The sequence below is a fragment of the Hyperoodon ampullatus genome (assembly GCF_949752795.1).
Source record: "Hyperoodon ampullatus genome assembly, chromosome: 17".
NCBI classification, from domain to species: domain Eukaryota; kingdom Metazoa; phylum Chordata; class Mammalia; order Artiodactyla; family Ziphiidae; genus Hyperoodon; species Hyperoodon ampullatus.
Genome location: NC_136930.1, coordinates 42,796,250 through 42,809,246, shown reverse-complemented (window position 1 = coordinate 42,809,246; position 12,997 = coordinate 42,796,250). Strand labels below are relative to the sequence as shown.

Genomic DNA, 12,997 nt, shown 5'->3' with positions numbered 1-12,997 from the left:
CTCTGTATAAGTTCATGAGGGCAACAGTTTTGTGTCCATTTTCTTCAAGAAGCAGCATGATAAAGCTTGCTTTTTGGGGTTTGCCCTCTTGCCAACCATGTGAGAAAGTCTGGTTTAGCCTCCCTATGGAGGAAAGACCACGTGGTAAGAGAGCTGCCCAGACTTCCCAGCTGAGCTCATCCGTAGCCAACCCTCTACCTGAATGCAGCTGCATGAGTGATCCCAGGCTCACGCAGAAAAATCACCCAACCAAACCCTCTGAATCACAGTTGTTGCAAGCCTCTAGGTTTGGGGGTGGTGTGCTAAAATGAGCCAGACAGAAGATGATGGGGCCTCTGTCAACCTGGGTCCCTGAGTGACCATGTAGAACAGAGCCCCTGATGACAAACCCTGGGATATAGCATGAGCAAGAAGTAAACAGGACTGTGATAGGCAGTATAATGTAGCCTATACTAATGGGTAGAGATATTGGTAATAGAAATAGGGTTCCAGCAAAAACCTAAAATCTGAGTCCTTGGCTTAATGGTAGGCAGTAGGAATTGATATTGAAAGCTACAAGAATGGGAATTCATGTTACAAAGTGGCAAGACACTTAGTAAAACCTGTCTGAGATTACTTGGGTGGTAGATTATAAACCTAATAGATTTGTAGCTCTATAAGATGAGGTTTGAAAACAAAACATAAGTAGTGAGTGTTGGCTGCTGCTGGCTGTGTCTGGCAATGTGTTTCACTATGAAGAAGCGATGAGCTCAGGAAAGAACTGGCCAGTTTGCAAATAGAAATTCAAGAGAATAAAGAGGTTCCAGAAATTCAGGGCTTTGCAAAGTCAGTAATGCTTTTAACCCCAAACAGTAAGAGATAAAACTTAATCTTTGAACATGAAGGCAGATTAATACTCAGACTTAGGGCTATGTACAGCCATCAGAACTCACTGTTAAAACTTCTTAATTGTTAAAGTGACTCAGAAAAAAATTTTAGATGAATAGTTTAACTTTGCCACAGAAGCTCTCCTAAATCCAAACAGAGGTAAGGAAGCAAGATAGTACAGAAATATGTCTTTAAAAGGACCAAGGATGTGGTTATTAGCACATGGAATTCTCTGGAATCAAACAGATAAGCAGTCTACTGAGTTTCTGAGAAATTACTACTGCCTAATAAACTCATGAACTAGACTAAAAGAGTCTGTGATTGATTATTCGAGACTCAATACAACTTCAGATGTTGGCCGAGGAGGATCTCTGAGGGTAGATCCAGGGACCGGAAGAACAATGGTAAAAAAGAGCTCTTCCATGAGCAGAGACAGGGCTTGAAGACTATTCCTTGTTTCCAAGGAGTAAAACCCCACACAATATGTGCTCAGAAAATTTTCAGAATTGTTATGGGTGAGAGGCTGTGCATGTGTCTCATTCTCCCTCTTTCCAGCTTGGAGGAGTTATTACTGTTATCCAGATCCTGTGTTTTGGCGGGGAGGGGGGAGCCGATGAGTCCATACATCTCCAGATGAGAAGGAGCCACATCCAGGCTAAGAGGGCATCACTCAGAAGTACTGAATTCCAGTGGGATGTGGTGACTGGTTAGAATCTTGGGGAGGAGAACTGCTCTGGGGTGGGGAGGGGAAGAATGTATTAAGAGACTGATTTTTTTAATAAAAAGCCAAGGGGATTTTTTTTTTGAGTTGTTTATTATTACAGAATAAGCTAGTCAGTCCTGATCGATGCTGTCATTTAGTTATTTTTTACTTTCTTCACTTCACATTGGTAGTACGGGTATGTGTGTGGAAGGCTATAGGCAACATACAGTAAGAGACTTGCTGCTTTAACCACAAAACATTTGGGGAATACTCCGTGTTCTGTCATTTGTGTCTGTGTTAGAGCACTTAGATCAGTAAGACTTTCTCTTACACACTGTGGCTGTAAGAAAACCACTGAGGCCTAGGTCCTGCCTCCCAGTTAGTACATTATCTTTTACTACAATTACAAATAAGGAACAGTGTAACGTAACTTGTGCTTTTCTACATATTCAGTTATCTTTATTAAAATGATTATTTACTATATTTTTATCCAACAAACAATATTTTTAAAAATTACACCAGTTTAATTTTACTGAGTAATTAAGTTACAAGGTGACACCTAGGAGATAACTGAAAGTATTCTTGGAAGTCTACCTCTCTTCCTTTCTCTCCCATTCTTTCTCTCTTTTTTATCCTGATAGACTATATGGAATAATCCAGGGATAATCAAGAGGCAGTTACAAAGCATCCCAGCACTGCAGCTCAGTTACATAATGGGTATCCCTGTTATTACAAGTCCTTAAGCCACCCCCTCCGCCAATTTGTACTAATTCTTTCCGTAACTGGGCTCAATTCCCATCATAGTACACTTGCTGGACTTCATCCCTCTTCAATTGTCTTTCTTTTTACCTGATTCATTTTGCTCCCACCTCACATTTGCAGTTCCTTTCTGATAGTTAATTTTGTGTCAACTTGACTCTGGCCATTCGGTGCCCAGATTAAAACATGATTTCTGGATGTGTTGGTGAGAGCGTTTCCAGAGGAGATAAGCATTTGAATCGGTGGATTCAGCAGACTGCCCTCCCCAGTGTGGGTGAACATCATCCAATCCACTGAGGGCCTGAATAGAACAAAATGTGGAGGAAGAAAGAATCTGCCCCTTTTTTCCTGCCTCACTGTTTGAGTTGGACCATTTCATTTCATCTTCTCCTGCCCTTGGACTGGAATTTACACCATGGCTTTCCTGGGTCTCCAGCTTGTCTATGACAGATTGTGGGATGTCTCAGCCTCCACAAATTGATCTGAAGATATGGTAATCGGGCATTGCATTTGTTCTGCTGACTTTTGGCAAAAATCTGTAAAACATTTCACCCTCTATTTTGGGAAGGAAAAAATATAAAATATACTTATATCCCCAGATCAGAGAGTTTGTAAAAGAATATCTTAGGAAGGAAAATCATAGTATGGAAGACTTCAAGATTTAGATCTGAAGGGAAGAAGAGATTTCCCCGTATGCTACGGGATTGAATGCTAACCTGCAGAGGGAATAAGGCAGTAAGATGTAGCCTGCTTGGTTGCAGGTAGTGGTTTGTCTTAAGCAGTCCGGTGGACTGAAGCGGCTTTTCTGCACTGGACTCTGTGTTTTAGTAATCAGTCTGGTGGTAGCTGTGGAGACAGATTTGCGGGTAGGAAGGCTGACAACAGAGGGACCCTTTAAGGGGCTATTGTTCAAATCTGGGAGAGAGATGATGAATAAAAGGCCTGAAGCAGACCCTGGTCACAGAGAGAAGGGGCAGATACAGAGACACTTCTGTGGAATTTCTGCCAGAACTTCGTGACTTACTGGAAGAACGGGGGAAGAGAGGGAAAGGAAGGTACTGGGACGCTGCAGAAAAAGACAGGCTTGGAAGCTAGACAGTCCTGGATCGAATCCCAGGTCCACTTGCCCTGCGCAAGTTAACCTCTCTGAGCTTCAGGTACCATCTACCTGTAAGAGATGCGATGCAGACTAATGACAGTGTTTGTGTAAAGTGCTTGACAAAAAGCAGGCATTCAATACAACTTTATATCAATATTATTTAAGGTTTTTATACTGGAAAAACGGTGGTGATATTAACTGAAGCAGAGACTCTAGGAGAAGCTGGCTCGGGGGATGGAAAATGATCCCTTTGGTTTCAGATGATGACGCTGGTTTGAGGTGACTGCAGGTCTTTCAGGCAGAGATGTCTGGTGGGTGGCCAGAAACACAGAGCTGGAGTTCGGGAGGGATGTGGGGGCCTGAGACAGGTACCTGGGAGTGACTGGGTGACACAGATGGTAGCTGAAGCTCGGAGATGAATTAGATCTCCCAGAGAGGAAAAGAAGGGGGGAAAATTTCCAAGGTAGGAACGACTGGATAAGGATGAGAAGAAAATAACAGATATTCTGGGTGTAATTCTTCCTTCTGTATACTTACTGAAAAATATTTTAGGGAAATCCCTACTCCCGAGTATCTTGGGAAGCAATGGTGACTCAACCAGAACAAACTGTAAACACACAGGAGACTCTCAACCAAGATACTTGGCAGATGTTGCAATTGGGTGTCAACTTGCTGATATCTCTTCTGGCCCTGATATGGGCGGGGGGGTGAGGGAGGCGACTGAAGTAAGCAAGAAGCCAAAACATCTGCACTACACATTTTATAAGGCAGATTCTCACTTGGGTCGACAACTTCTTCTCTATGTAAACATTTTGGGATGGATGCTAATGATCTCTCTGAAAATGACTACATGCCCTTTAAGCATTAGTGCTCAGGGTTACCCCTGTCTGATCTGCACCAAATGGACGGATTACACATTTGAGTTCTGGCTCATCAAGGCATTTACCAAAGTGTCTCACGATATTCTTGCAAGCAAGATAAGAAATATCTTATACAGTATAGTTTAAAAGTGCTTTTAGACACATTTTCTTATTTAAGAAATGTGGGCTAGATGACAGTACAGTTTGGTGTGTTAGTGGCTGATTGAACCCACGCATTAGGGAAGTGTCTGGTGATTCACTGCAGCATGTTGACCTTGGACTTGTCCTGTTCAACATATTTATTAATGACTTGGATGAACATGTAGAATGCATGCTCACCACATCTATAGATGACATAAAGCTACTACGGATACTTAAATATGTTGGATGACAGCATCACAATTTTTTTAAAGTGATTTCAACAAGTGGATTAGGCCAATAGCAACAAGATTTAATTTACCGGGGGTAAATGTTAAGTCCTATCATTGGGTTAAAAAAGTCAACTGTACAGCAAGTCATATGATAAAGATCTGGGGGATGTGGCTGACCACGAGTTCAATAATAACAAACAGTCTGAACTCGTTAATAAAAAGTTAACTCAATCTTTTAATTTATTAATGGAAGCATAGGGAGGTAATAGCTGGTTAGACCACATTTGGAATAGTATGTGAAATTCTGGCTGCCAGATTTTTAAAAGGGAACATAACACACTAGTGTGTTCGGGCTAGGGTAACTGTGGTGATGGGTCTGGAAATCACACTTGCTGAAGGAATGATTCAAGGAACCAGAAACGTTTGGCCTGGATAAGGGAACAGTTAGAGAAGATGTTGAAGCTGCCTTCAAATGATTGTAGTGTTGCTCTATTAAAGGGGAAGTAAATACTCTGTGATGCCTCAGCAGGTTAAACAAGGATGGATGAATGGATCCTACAGAGGGATAGTTTTCAGCTTGATATAAGCAGAAATTTTCTCACAGTCACTGCTGGAATAAGCCATGACTATGACACTGGGAATCTTCTAGGGTGGGATGTCATGGAAGGGACTCTTGCTCTAGGTAAAAGGGGAAATTAGAAAACCTCTTCTAACCTGTGCTTTCATTGACTTTCAGGTGGAAATGTTTGTAGCCAGGGCAGGAATCCAAAGGACAGACAGTGCTCTTAGCTTGGTATAGGAAAAACGAGACTGGGCCACATGTGAGCAGACCCAGGTTCCAGCCTGATGCTGCTTAATTATAAACCACCTAGTGGATTACTTTTTAAGCCTCAATCCTCTCATCAGTAACATAAACATCAAAATTACTGCCCCGACTATCTTAGAGTTTTTGCAGTGATCAAAGCTTCTATCTTAGGGCTTACTACACTCGACTGCATTTATTTAGCTATGCAGGTGCCTTGAAGGTGGGAATTATACATTATTCAGGGCAAAGGGTTTGGCCCTTGATAGGTCCTCAATAAAAGTTGGTTGAATAAATGAATGAAAGAACAGAGACTGGATGTGAAAGCACTTTGTAAATGGTACAGAGCTTATAGGAGAAGAAAACAGCAATGATGCTGACCCCACTAAACACTTCTGTTAAGAGTCAAAGATCATGAGGACTTCCCTGGTGGTGCAGTGGTTAAGAATCCGCCTGCCAATGCAGGGGACGCGGGTTCGAGCCCTGGTCTGGGAAGATCTCACATGCCGAGGAGCAACTAAGCCCGTGCGCCACAACTACTGAGCCTGTGCTCTAGAGCCCGTGAGCCACAACTACTGAGCCTGTGTGCCACAACTACTGAAGCACACGTGCCTAGAATTCATGCTTCACAACAAGAGAAGCCACCACAATGAGAAGCCCGCGCACTGCAATGAAGAGTAGCCCCTGTTCGCCACAACTAGAGAAACCCCGCGCACAGCAATGAGGACCCAACACAGCCAAAAATAAAATAAATTAAAAAAAAAAAGAGTCAAAGATCATGAGAATTTAGTGGATCTCTGTAGAAGAGAATTCACCTGCAAAGAGATAATTTTAATTTGCCTTTTGGGGTTCAAACTGCTCGTTCTCCTTTGGCTCAGAAATTGCTTTTCATAAACAATTCAAACACTTCCCGTGGCTTTTAAGATAAAAACCCAAATCCTTGATTGGAGCTACAGCATCTTGCCAGGTTTGGCCTTGAACTGCCTCACTAGCCTCCTCTCTCACCCCCTTTTCCTTCATCTGGCACTAGGGCCACACTGGCATTTAGATCCCTGAAAGGTCGATGCTCCCTCTCTGAGCACCAAAGCTTTGAGCACATTGTTCTTTCAGCCAAGAAAAATCTCCCATCCTCTTGTCTAATACTTAATGCCTGTTCCTCCTTTAAGGCATAGATGCCAGGTCTCTTACCCATTGACACACTCCTTGGCCTCTCAAATTAGTCTGCCGTGTAACAGCACACCTGTACCTGCCTCTCCTGCAGAGCTGTTACCAGAGTTCCCAACAGCACAACGACCCATGGGATTACTTGCTTATCATCTATCTCCTCCACACACGGTCTCCTTGAGGGAAAGGGCTGTGTTCCACTTTTGTTCACTGTATTTTATGTAGTCCCAGCACCAGGTTATAATGTCTGGCGCATATTTAATCTCACGAAGTCCTGTGGATTGAACGACTGAAGCAATGTTTCTCAATGTCTGTATTAGTGAAAAGGTAACTACTAGGTTTTCTGTGTACCTTTTTTTGTTTTCAATTTTTCCAAAGAAGGTTGCCTAACTTTGACGAAAATAAGGTTTTGAACCATCAGCAATTGAAATCCCATACACTGTGACAGGATTCTAAAGTATTTCCCTGATAGGATCAAAATTATGACTTAAAATGATCAAGATAAGCTTATTTTTCATGCTTTCACTTACTTATTGAGAATCTAAAGATTTTTCCTCCCTGAAGTCAGGCTCCCACCCACTGTCATTCGGGATAAGAGCACCAGTTGCCACTGCGGGGCCTCTGGCTGAGAGGTCTTCTAACCAGGTGTGAGCCAGGGACACAGCCCCAGAAAACCCACCCCAATCAGAATTTTGTGGCCGACACGCACTCAGGTCTTCTAGTTAACTCTTGATCCAAAGAATACTTCTTTGTGTTACCATAAAGTTACTGTCTGCATATTCCTCTCATATTCCACATCAAAATTATACAACATGACACGGTCTTATTTACATGACCAAGGCAGGGGCATCTCTATGATGGACAAAAGCTAAAGGAGTTTTCTTCCTTGGGGCATAAATGGAGATTTTATGGTGTTTTAATTCTGCTTTTTTTAGGTCAGCTTTGAAATTCACATCACGTGCCTGTGACCCAGGGCTGAGGAAAGGCTCCTGGAAGACAAGCTCCCTCCTACAGAAGGGCTGCTTCCTTTCATCAGAGGACGCAGCTCCCCAAGCTCCCCAGTGATTTATATGCCCTGGTGTGTTACTGAGGAGATGCCAGTGAGGGCCTGAAACAAATCTTCCTCCAGAATAGGAAGTAAACCGTGGTCTGCGGGACATATGGCACACAGCTCCTCAAAGATTAATGGGAACATGAGACTTTGCTGGGTCCTCGGACCAGGGATGATAAGGGTGTTGGAAACAGTGCCTCCTCTCAGCTTTGAAGTGTCCCTGACTACAAAGGTTTGAGGAAATTTAGAGTGAACAGGAATCCCCAAAATAAGGTTTGGCAGGCAGAATGCCTATTGTAAAGAATTCCCTAGACGTATATAAGCAAGGTTTCAAACATCTTCAAACCGATGCAGGGGAGTTCAGGGACCCTTGAGAAGCTGGTGATACTTATTTTGTAAATTACTGAGACGGGGAACGTCTTCTGAGGCTGCACAGACCCAGCAGATTTTCACCGTTCATCACATGAGCACTGCGGGCGGAGATCACGCCCCTCAGTAGTTTGGGGCGCCACAAATGCAGGTCTCCCAGGTGAGCGGGGCCCCTCTTGCACCTGTCCCTGGCCAGGTCCTTCACCTGTTTCCACAGCGACGCTCTCCCCAGGCCCCCACCCCTTTCCCTCTGTCTCTCAGCAGATGTTTCATTCCACACTTCATAATAAACCTAAGGCCAGTGGGTATCACTTCACTCCATTTCCCAGCCCATCCCTCCTGAGATCTCTACCTACACCTGTGCCCATCCCCAACTCTTTTCTGCCAACAGAGAAGACGGCGTGGCCCTTCTGTTCAAGTAGAATTACACTCCCCGTGCTTTGGACTTGTCTCTCTGGCAATTCCTCGCTCCTGTTTTCATGTCTCCTCGACTGACTCCGTTCCTGCAGCATATAAAGGGCTTCCTCCCCACTGCTCTCATTTGCTTCACGGCCACGCTTCTTGAAAGAACACTTCTCACCGTCCCTGCACCCCCTCACTTCCACTCCCTCTGAGCCTGTAACTTCCAGGGGCTACCCTGCTTGCCCTCTTCCCGCCAGCTGCCATCCTGTAAACTCTCTGTCTCAGGGCTTTCCTGTTTCTGCCCAGCTTCTCGGCCAGCCACTCTCCTGCTTCTTCTCAGTCTGTTGCTGCATGACACTCACATGTTGGAGTTTCCCAGGGTTAGGCCTGGGACCCTCTTCTCCTCCTTTATAAGACCTCTCTTGGGAACCTCATCTTCTCTTTCATTCATTCAGTCATTCATTTATCTGTTTGATAGGTATTCAGATCTCATTGTGTTGGCAGGCATTCTGCTGTAGGCTGTGGATGAATAAGGCAGGTGTCTGACTGCCAGGAATCTCGACTCGGTAGGAAATCATTTACAGAAGTGAATGCAACTAAGTGTTACAAATGCTGTGTGAGTATGAAGAGGGTCCCAGGGGGGTGGGCAGGAGACTTCACAGGGGTGTAGGGAGAGAATCCCTTGAGAGATGAGAAAGAATGTGCCAGCAGGACTGGGGAAGAGGGCAGTTAAGGAATTCCAGGTAAGGAAGTAGCATTCATAGCACATGCTACGGAGTCAGGCAGGTCTGGATAAAATCCCAGTCCCTTCCCTTGTAACACATGGGAATTAGGCCATGTTCCTTCTGGAGATCTCAGTTTTCACTTCTGTAACAAGGAGGTGACAGTCCCTACCTCGTATGGCTGCTGCAAAGGTTAAGTAAGAATGAATGTGAAGCGCTTAGCACAATGCCTAGCACACATTAAGCACTTATTAAATGATAACCATTATTATCACTGTAAGTACATTTATAACTTTAATATGTGTGTTGTAACCATTACAGTAGAACCTACTTCATAAGCCTGTTGTGAAGATCAAATGGACTAATATATGTGAAAGGACTTTTAAAAAGTTCAGCACAGTATTATTCAGCCATAAAAAGGAATGAAGTTCTGACGCACATGCTACACCATGCATGAACCTTGAAAACATTATGCTAAGTGAAATAAGCCAGACACAAAAGGACAAATGTTGTAGGATTCCACTTACATGAGATGCCTGGAGTAGGCAGATTCAGAGACAGAAAGTACAATAGAGGTCACCAGGAGTTGTGGAGAGGGGAGAATGGGGAGCTATGGGTTTAGAGTATCTGTTCAGGATGACAAAACATTTCTGGAAGTAGATAGTGGTTATGGTTTTACAACATTGTGAATGTATTTAATGCCACTGAATTGTACTGAAAAATGGCAAATTTTAAGTAGAGCAGAAAGGAAATGCTAGGTTCCTGTGCCATTTTCAAGAAAAATATTATCACTAACATCTAGAGTAAGACAGAGACAAATCAGGACATCTGACCTGTTCAGGTTTTTAAAACTGTGCTAATATTTGCAAAGTTTCACACAGTACTAGGATTAATATGTATATTTTACACTTAGCAAATTTTCAAAAGAGGTGATTAATCTAGGGTTGACAATATGATTGTCCTAAGATCTGGACAGTTAGATTACCTTCCATGTAAAGAAGATTAACAATTTTATTTCATTTTTGCCCTGGATTTAGACCCAAGATGGGCTGCTTAACTGGTGCTCCCCTCTCATAAACAGTTGCAAAGTACGCTTTGAGATACATACTTGTGTTTGAGAATTTATAGCCCATTGAAGATGTAAAAGTGGATACACATGTGCCCTCACACAGAGACAAGACATTCAGCATTTAGAAAACTATGTTTAGAAACAGACAACCACCAAAACCTTAGAAAAGGGACTGTTTTTTGGGGCTTTGGCAGGAACCCTCGTGGCTCACTGACCTGTGTTCCCTGACTGTTGATGTCGATGGCGTCGCTCCACTCACTCGTCATTTCCTCCAGCAATTCTACTCTCAAAAGGAGGCTGGGGAGTAAGTCTCTGGTCCTGCAGTCTGGATAACTGGAAAGCTGATGATACAGCTCATGATGAATTGAGCACTCAGGAGGAATTCTTCTGCAATAAACCTCACACTTTGGAATATCTAAAATTGAAAAAAGAAAGGCATATGCAGACTTAGGCCTTGAAGAAAAAGACTTGGGGATATTAAATGTAATGGGGCAAGAGAAACTTCTCAAAGAAGCTCACTTTTATTTAAGGGTCACAGGTAACTATGAAGTCAAAAACCTCCAGAAAGAATATAGGTTTTGTATTATTTAAAATCAATACTATAACATATACCTTTAGTATTTTCCTTTATAAGTACTGTTACTGGACATCTGTTGTGGAAAATTATTCGAGGACTAGGGTCTTCTGAGAGGGTTAAATAAGTCACTCCAAAGTGCTCTTGATATGTCAGTGCTATAGCCCTAGAACAGAATCAAAGGATAGAAATGGTTTAGAAAAAAATGCATGATTTCTCTCCTGATACATGTTTATTTGGATTTGCAATATTCAGAACCTCTATAACACCTTCTCTCTTATACATCAGAGGAAATGTTTTCCAGAGAATCGATGGTCATCCACTCATCTATTACCTGCCAAACACTAATGATAGGTTTACTAATTTTTTCTGACAGTACTAAATATTTTTATCATAAAATATTTTTAAAAATGTGAAAAATCATATACACACTACTATATTTAAAACAGATAACCAACAAAGACCTACTGTATAGCACAGGGAACTCTGCTCAATCCTGTAACAACCTAAATGGGAAAAGAGTTTGAAAAAGAATATGTTTAACTGAATCACTCTGCTGTACACCTGAAACTAACACAACACTGTTAATCAACTCTACTCCGATATAAAATAATAATTAAAAAAATAAAATCAAGTTAAAAATATGAATAAAATAAAACCCCCATAACTCCTACCACTTGGAGAGAATTACAGATATCCTTGTGCTAGCTTTTCCTCCTGCTCTTTTTTCCTCTGTGCATATGCGCCTTAATCTCTTCAGATGGGGTGGCTTCCTCCTCAAAAGTGCTTGGTAAATTTTGGCAACGGAGGAGTTGACGTGCTTCTAGAAGGACGACCAGAATCTGGGCACTTGCTCTTTTCTAATTCTAAAGGTAGGTACGCTCAATACGTTTGTGGTCAACTTTTGCCAATCATCATGCTTTACAGGATCTCCATTCTGACTACGAAGAGCAAAGCTGTATTTACTATTTGGCCTCAGATAAACTGCTGTGTGGCTGTAGGCTGACCTCTACAATGGACAGAGAGAAAGGCTCCAACTTAGACCTAGAGACTACCAAAAAGTATTTCATATCAAAGCAGGAAAAAAATTATCTCTGAAGCTTAAATTCTGTGGACTGATTGTTGAAATTAATCAAAGAAATCAGATATTTGCCAAATGTGGCCCTCAGTTTCCACTTATTATAAGGGGTCAATGACACACTAAAGAATTTCCCATTCATTACCTATTCTGCTCGCTAGTGTGAGTTCTTCCCAAAGCCTGTATTTGTCTGAAATGTCAAGGTGAACTGTCGATTAGTATTTGGGGAAATCATATTAATAACTAACTAACACCATGACATGCACACTGCTGGACTAGGGGGAGGAGGGAGGAGAGGAGATGGAACACTCTCTGAGCATCAGTCTCTGCATTAGCACCGAAATCCTTCTCCCAGTCTACCTGTGGAAGAGCCGGGGAAGCCAACCACAGAGAATGCTCTGCCGACAGCCAAGAGCTGTGGCCAAGACTGAAATATGGCACTTCCAATGTAATATCTAGCGTAATATGTACAGATAAAGATTTAAATTATATTAATAAAATCTTAGAATTTAAACTTAATTTCTAAGTGTTTTATTTTACATTTTGTCTCTCAGTTTTAAAAATAAGTTTTGTTTTCTATACATAGGTTCACACTGCTTTCAAAAATACTTCCTTAGGGCTTCCCTGGTGGCGCAGTGGTTGAGAGTTCGCCTGCCGATGCAGGGGACACGGGCTCGTGCCCCGGTCCGGGAAGATCCCACATGCTGCGGAGCAGCTGGGTCCGTGAGCCATGGCCACTGAGCCTGCGCATCTGGAGCCTGTGCTCCGCAACGGGAGAGGCCACAACAGTGAGAGCCCCGCGTACCACAAAAAAAAAAACAAAAAAAAAAAAACAAAACTTCCTTAAACTTACCACACTTAATTGATGGAAATGTTCTATATGTTGATTGTATCAATGCCAATATCCCAGTTGTGATATTATAGTTGAGTTTTGCAAGATGTGGGAACTGGGTAAGGGATACACGGGACCTTCTCTGTATTATTTCCTATAATTGTATGTGAATCTACGATTATCCCAAAATAACAATTACTAGAGAATGGACTTGAGGATATGGGGAAAGGGAAGGGGAAGCTGGGACGAAGAGAGAGAGTGGCATGGACATATAT

At 42.5% G+C, this 12,997-nt stretch overlaps 1 protein-coding gene across 5 annotated transcripts in view; it reads right to left on the bottom strand.

Moving 5' to 3' along the window:
• VPS13B (vacuolar protein sorting 13 homolog B) overlaps nucleotides 1-12,997 on the bottom strand; it is a gene marked incomplete at both ends in the record, with an annotated part of 778,321 nt that overhangs the window by 28,512 nt on the left and 736,812 nt on the right. For all 5 annotated transcript variants that reach the window (XM_079722541.1, XM_079722545.1, XM_079722542.1 and 2 more), the window contains 2 exons: nucleotides 10,454-10,653; nucleotides 10,851-10,978. In XM_079722541.1, coding sequence (XP_079578667.1) covers nucleotides 10,454-10,653; nucleotides 10,851-10,978 — 328 coding nt within the window. The remainder of the gene's footprint in view (nucleotides 1-10,453; nucleotides 10,654-10,850; nucleotides 10,979-12,997) is intronic.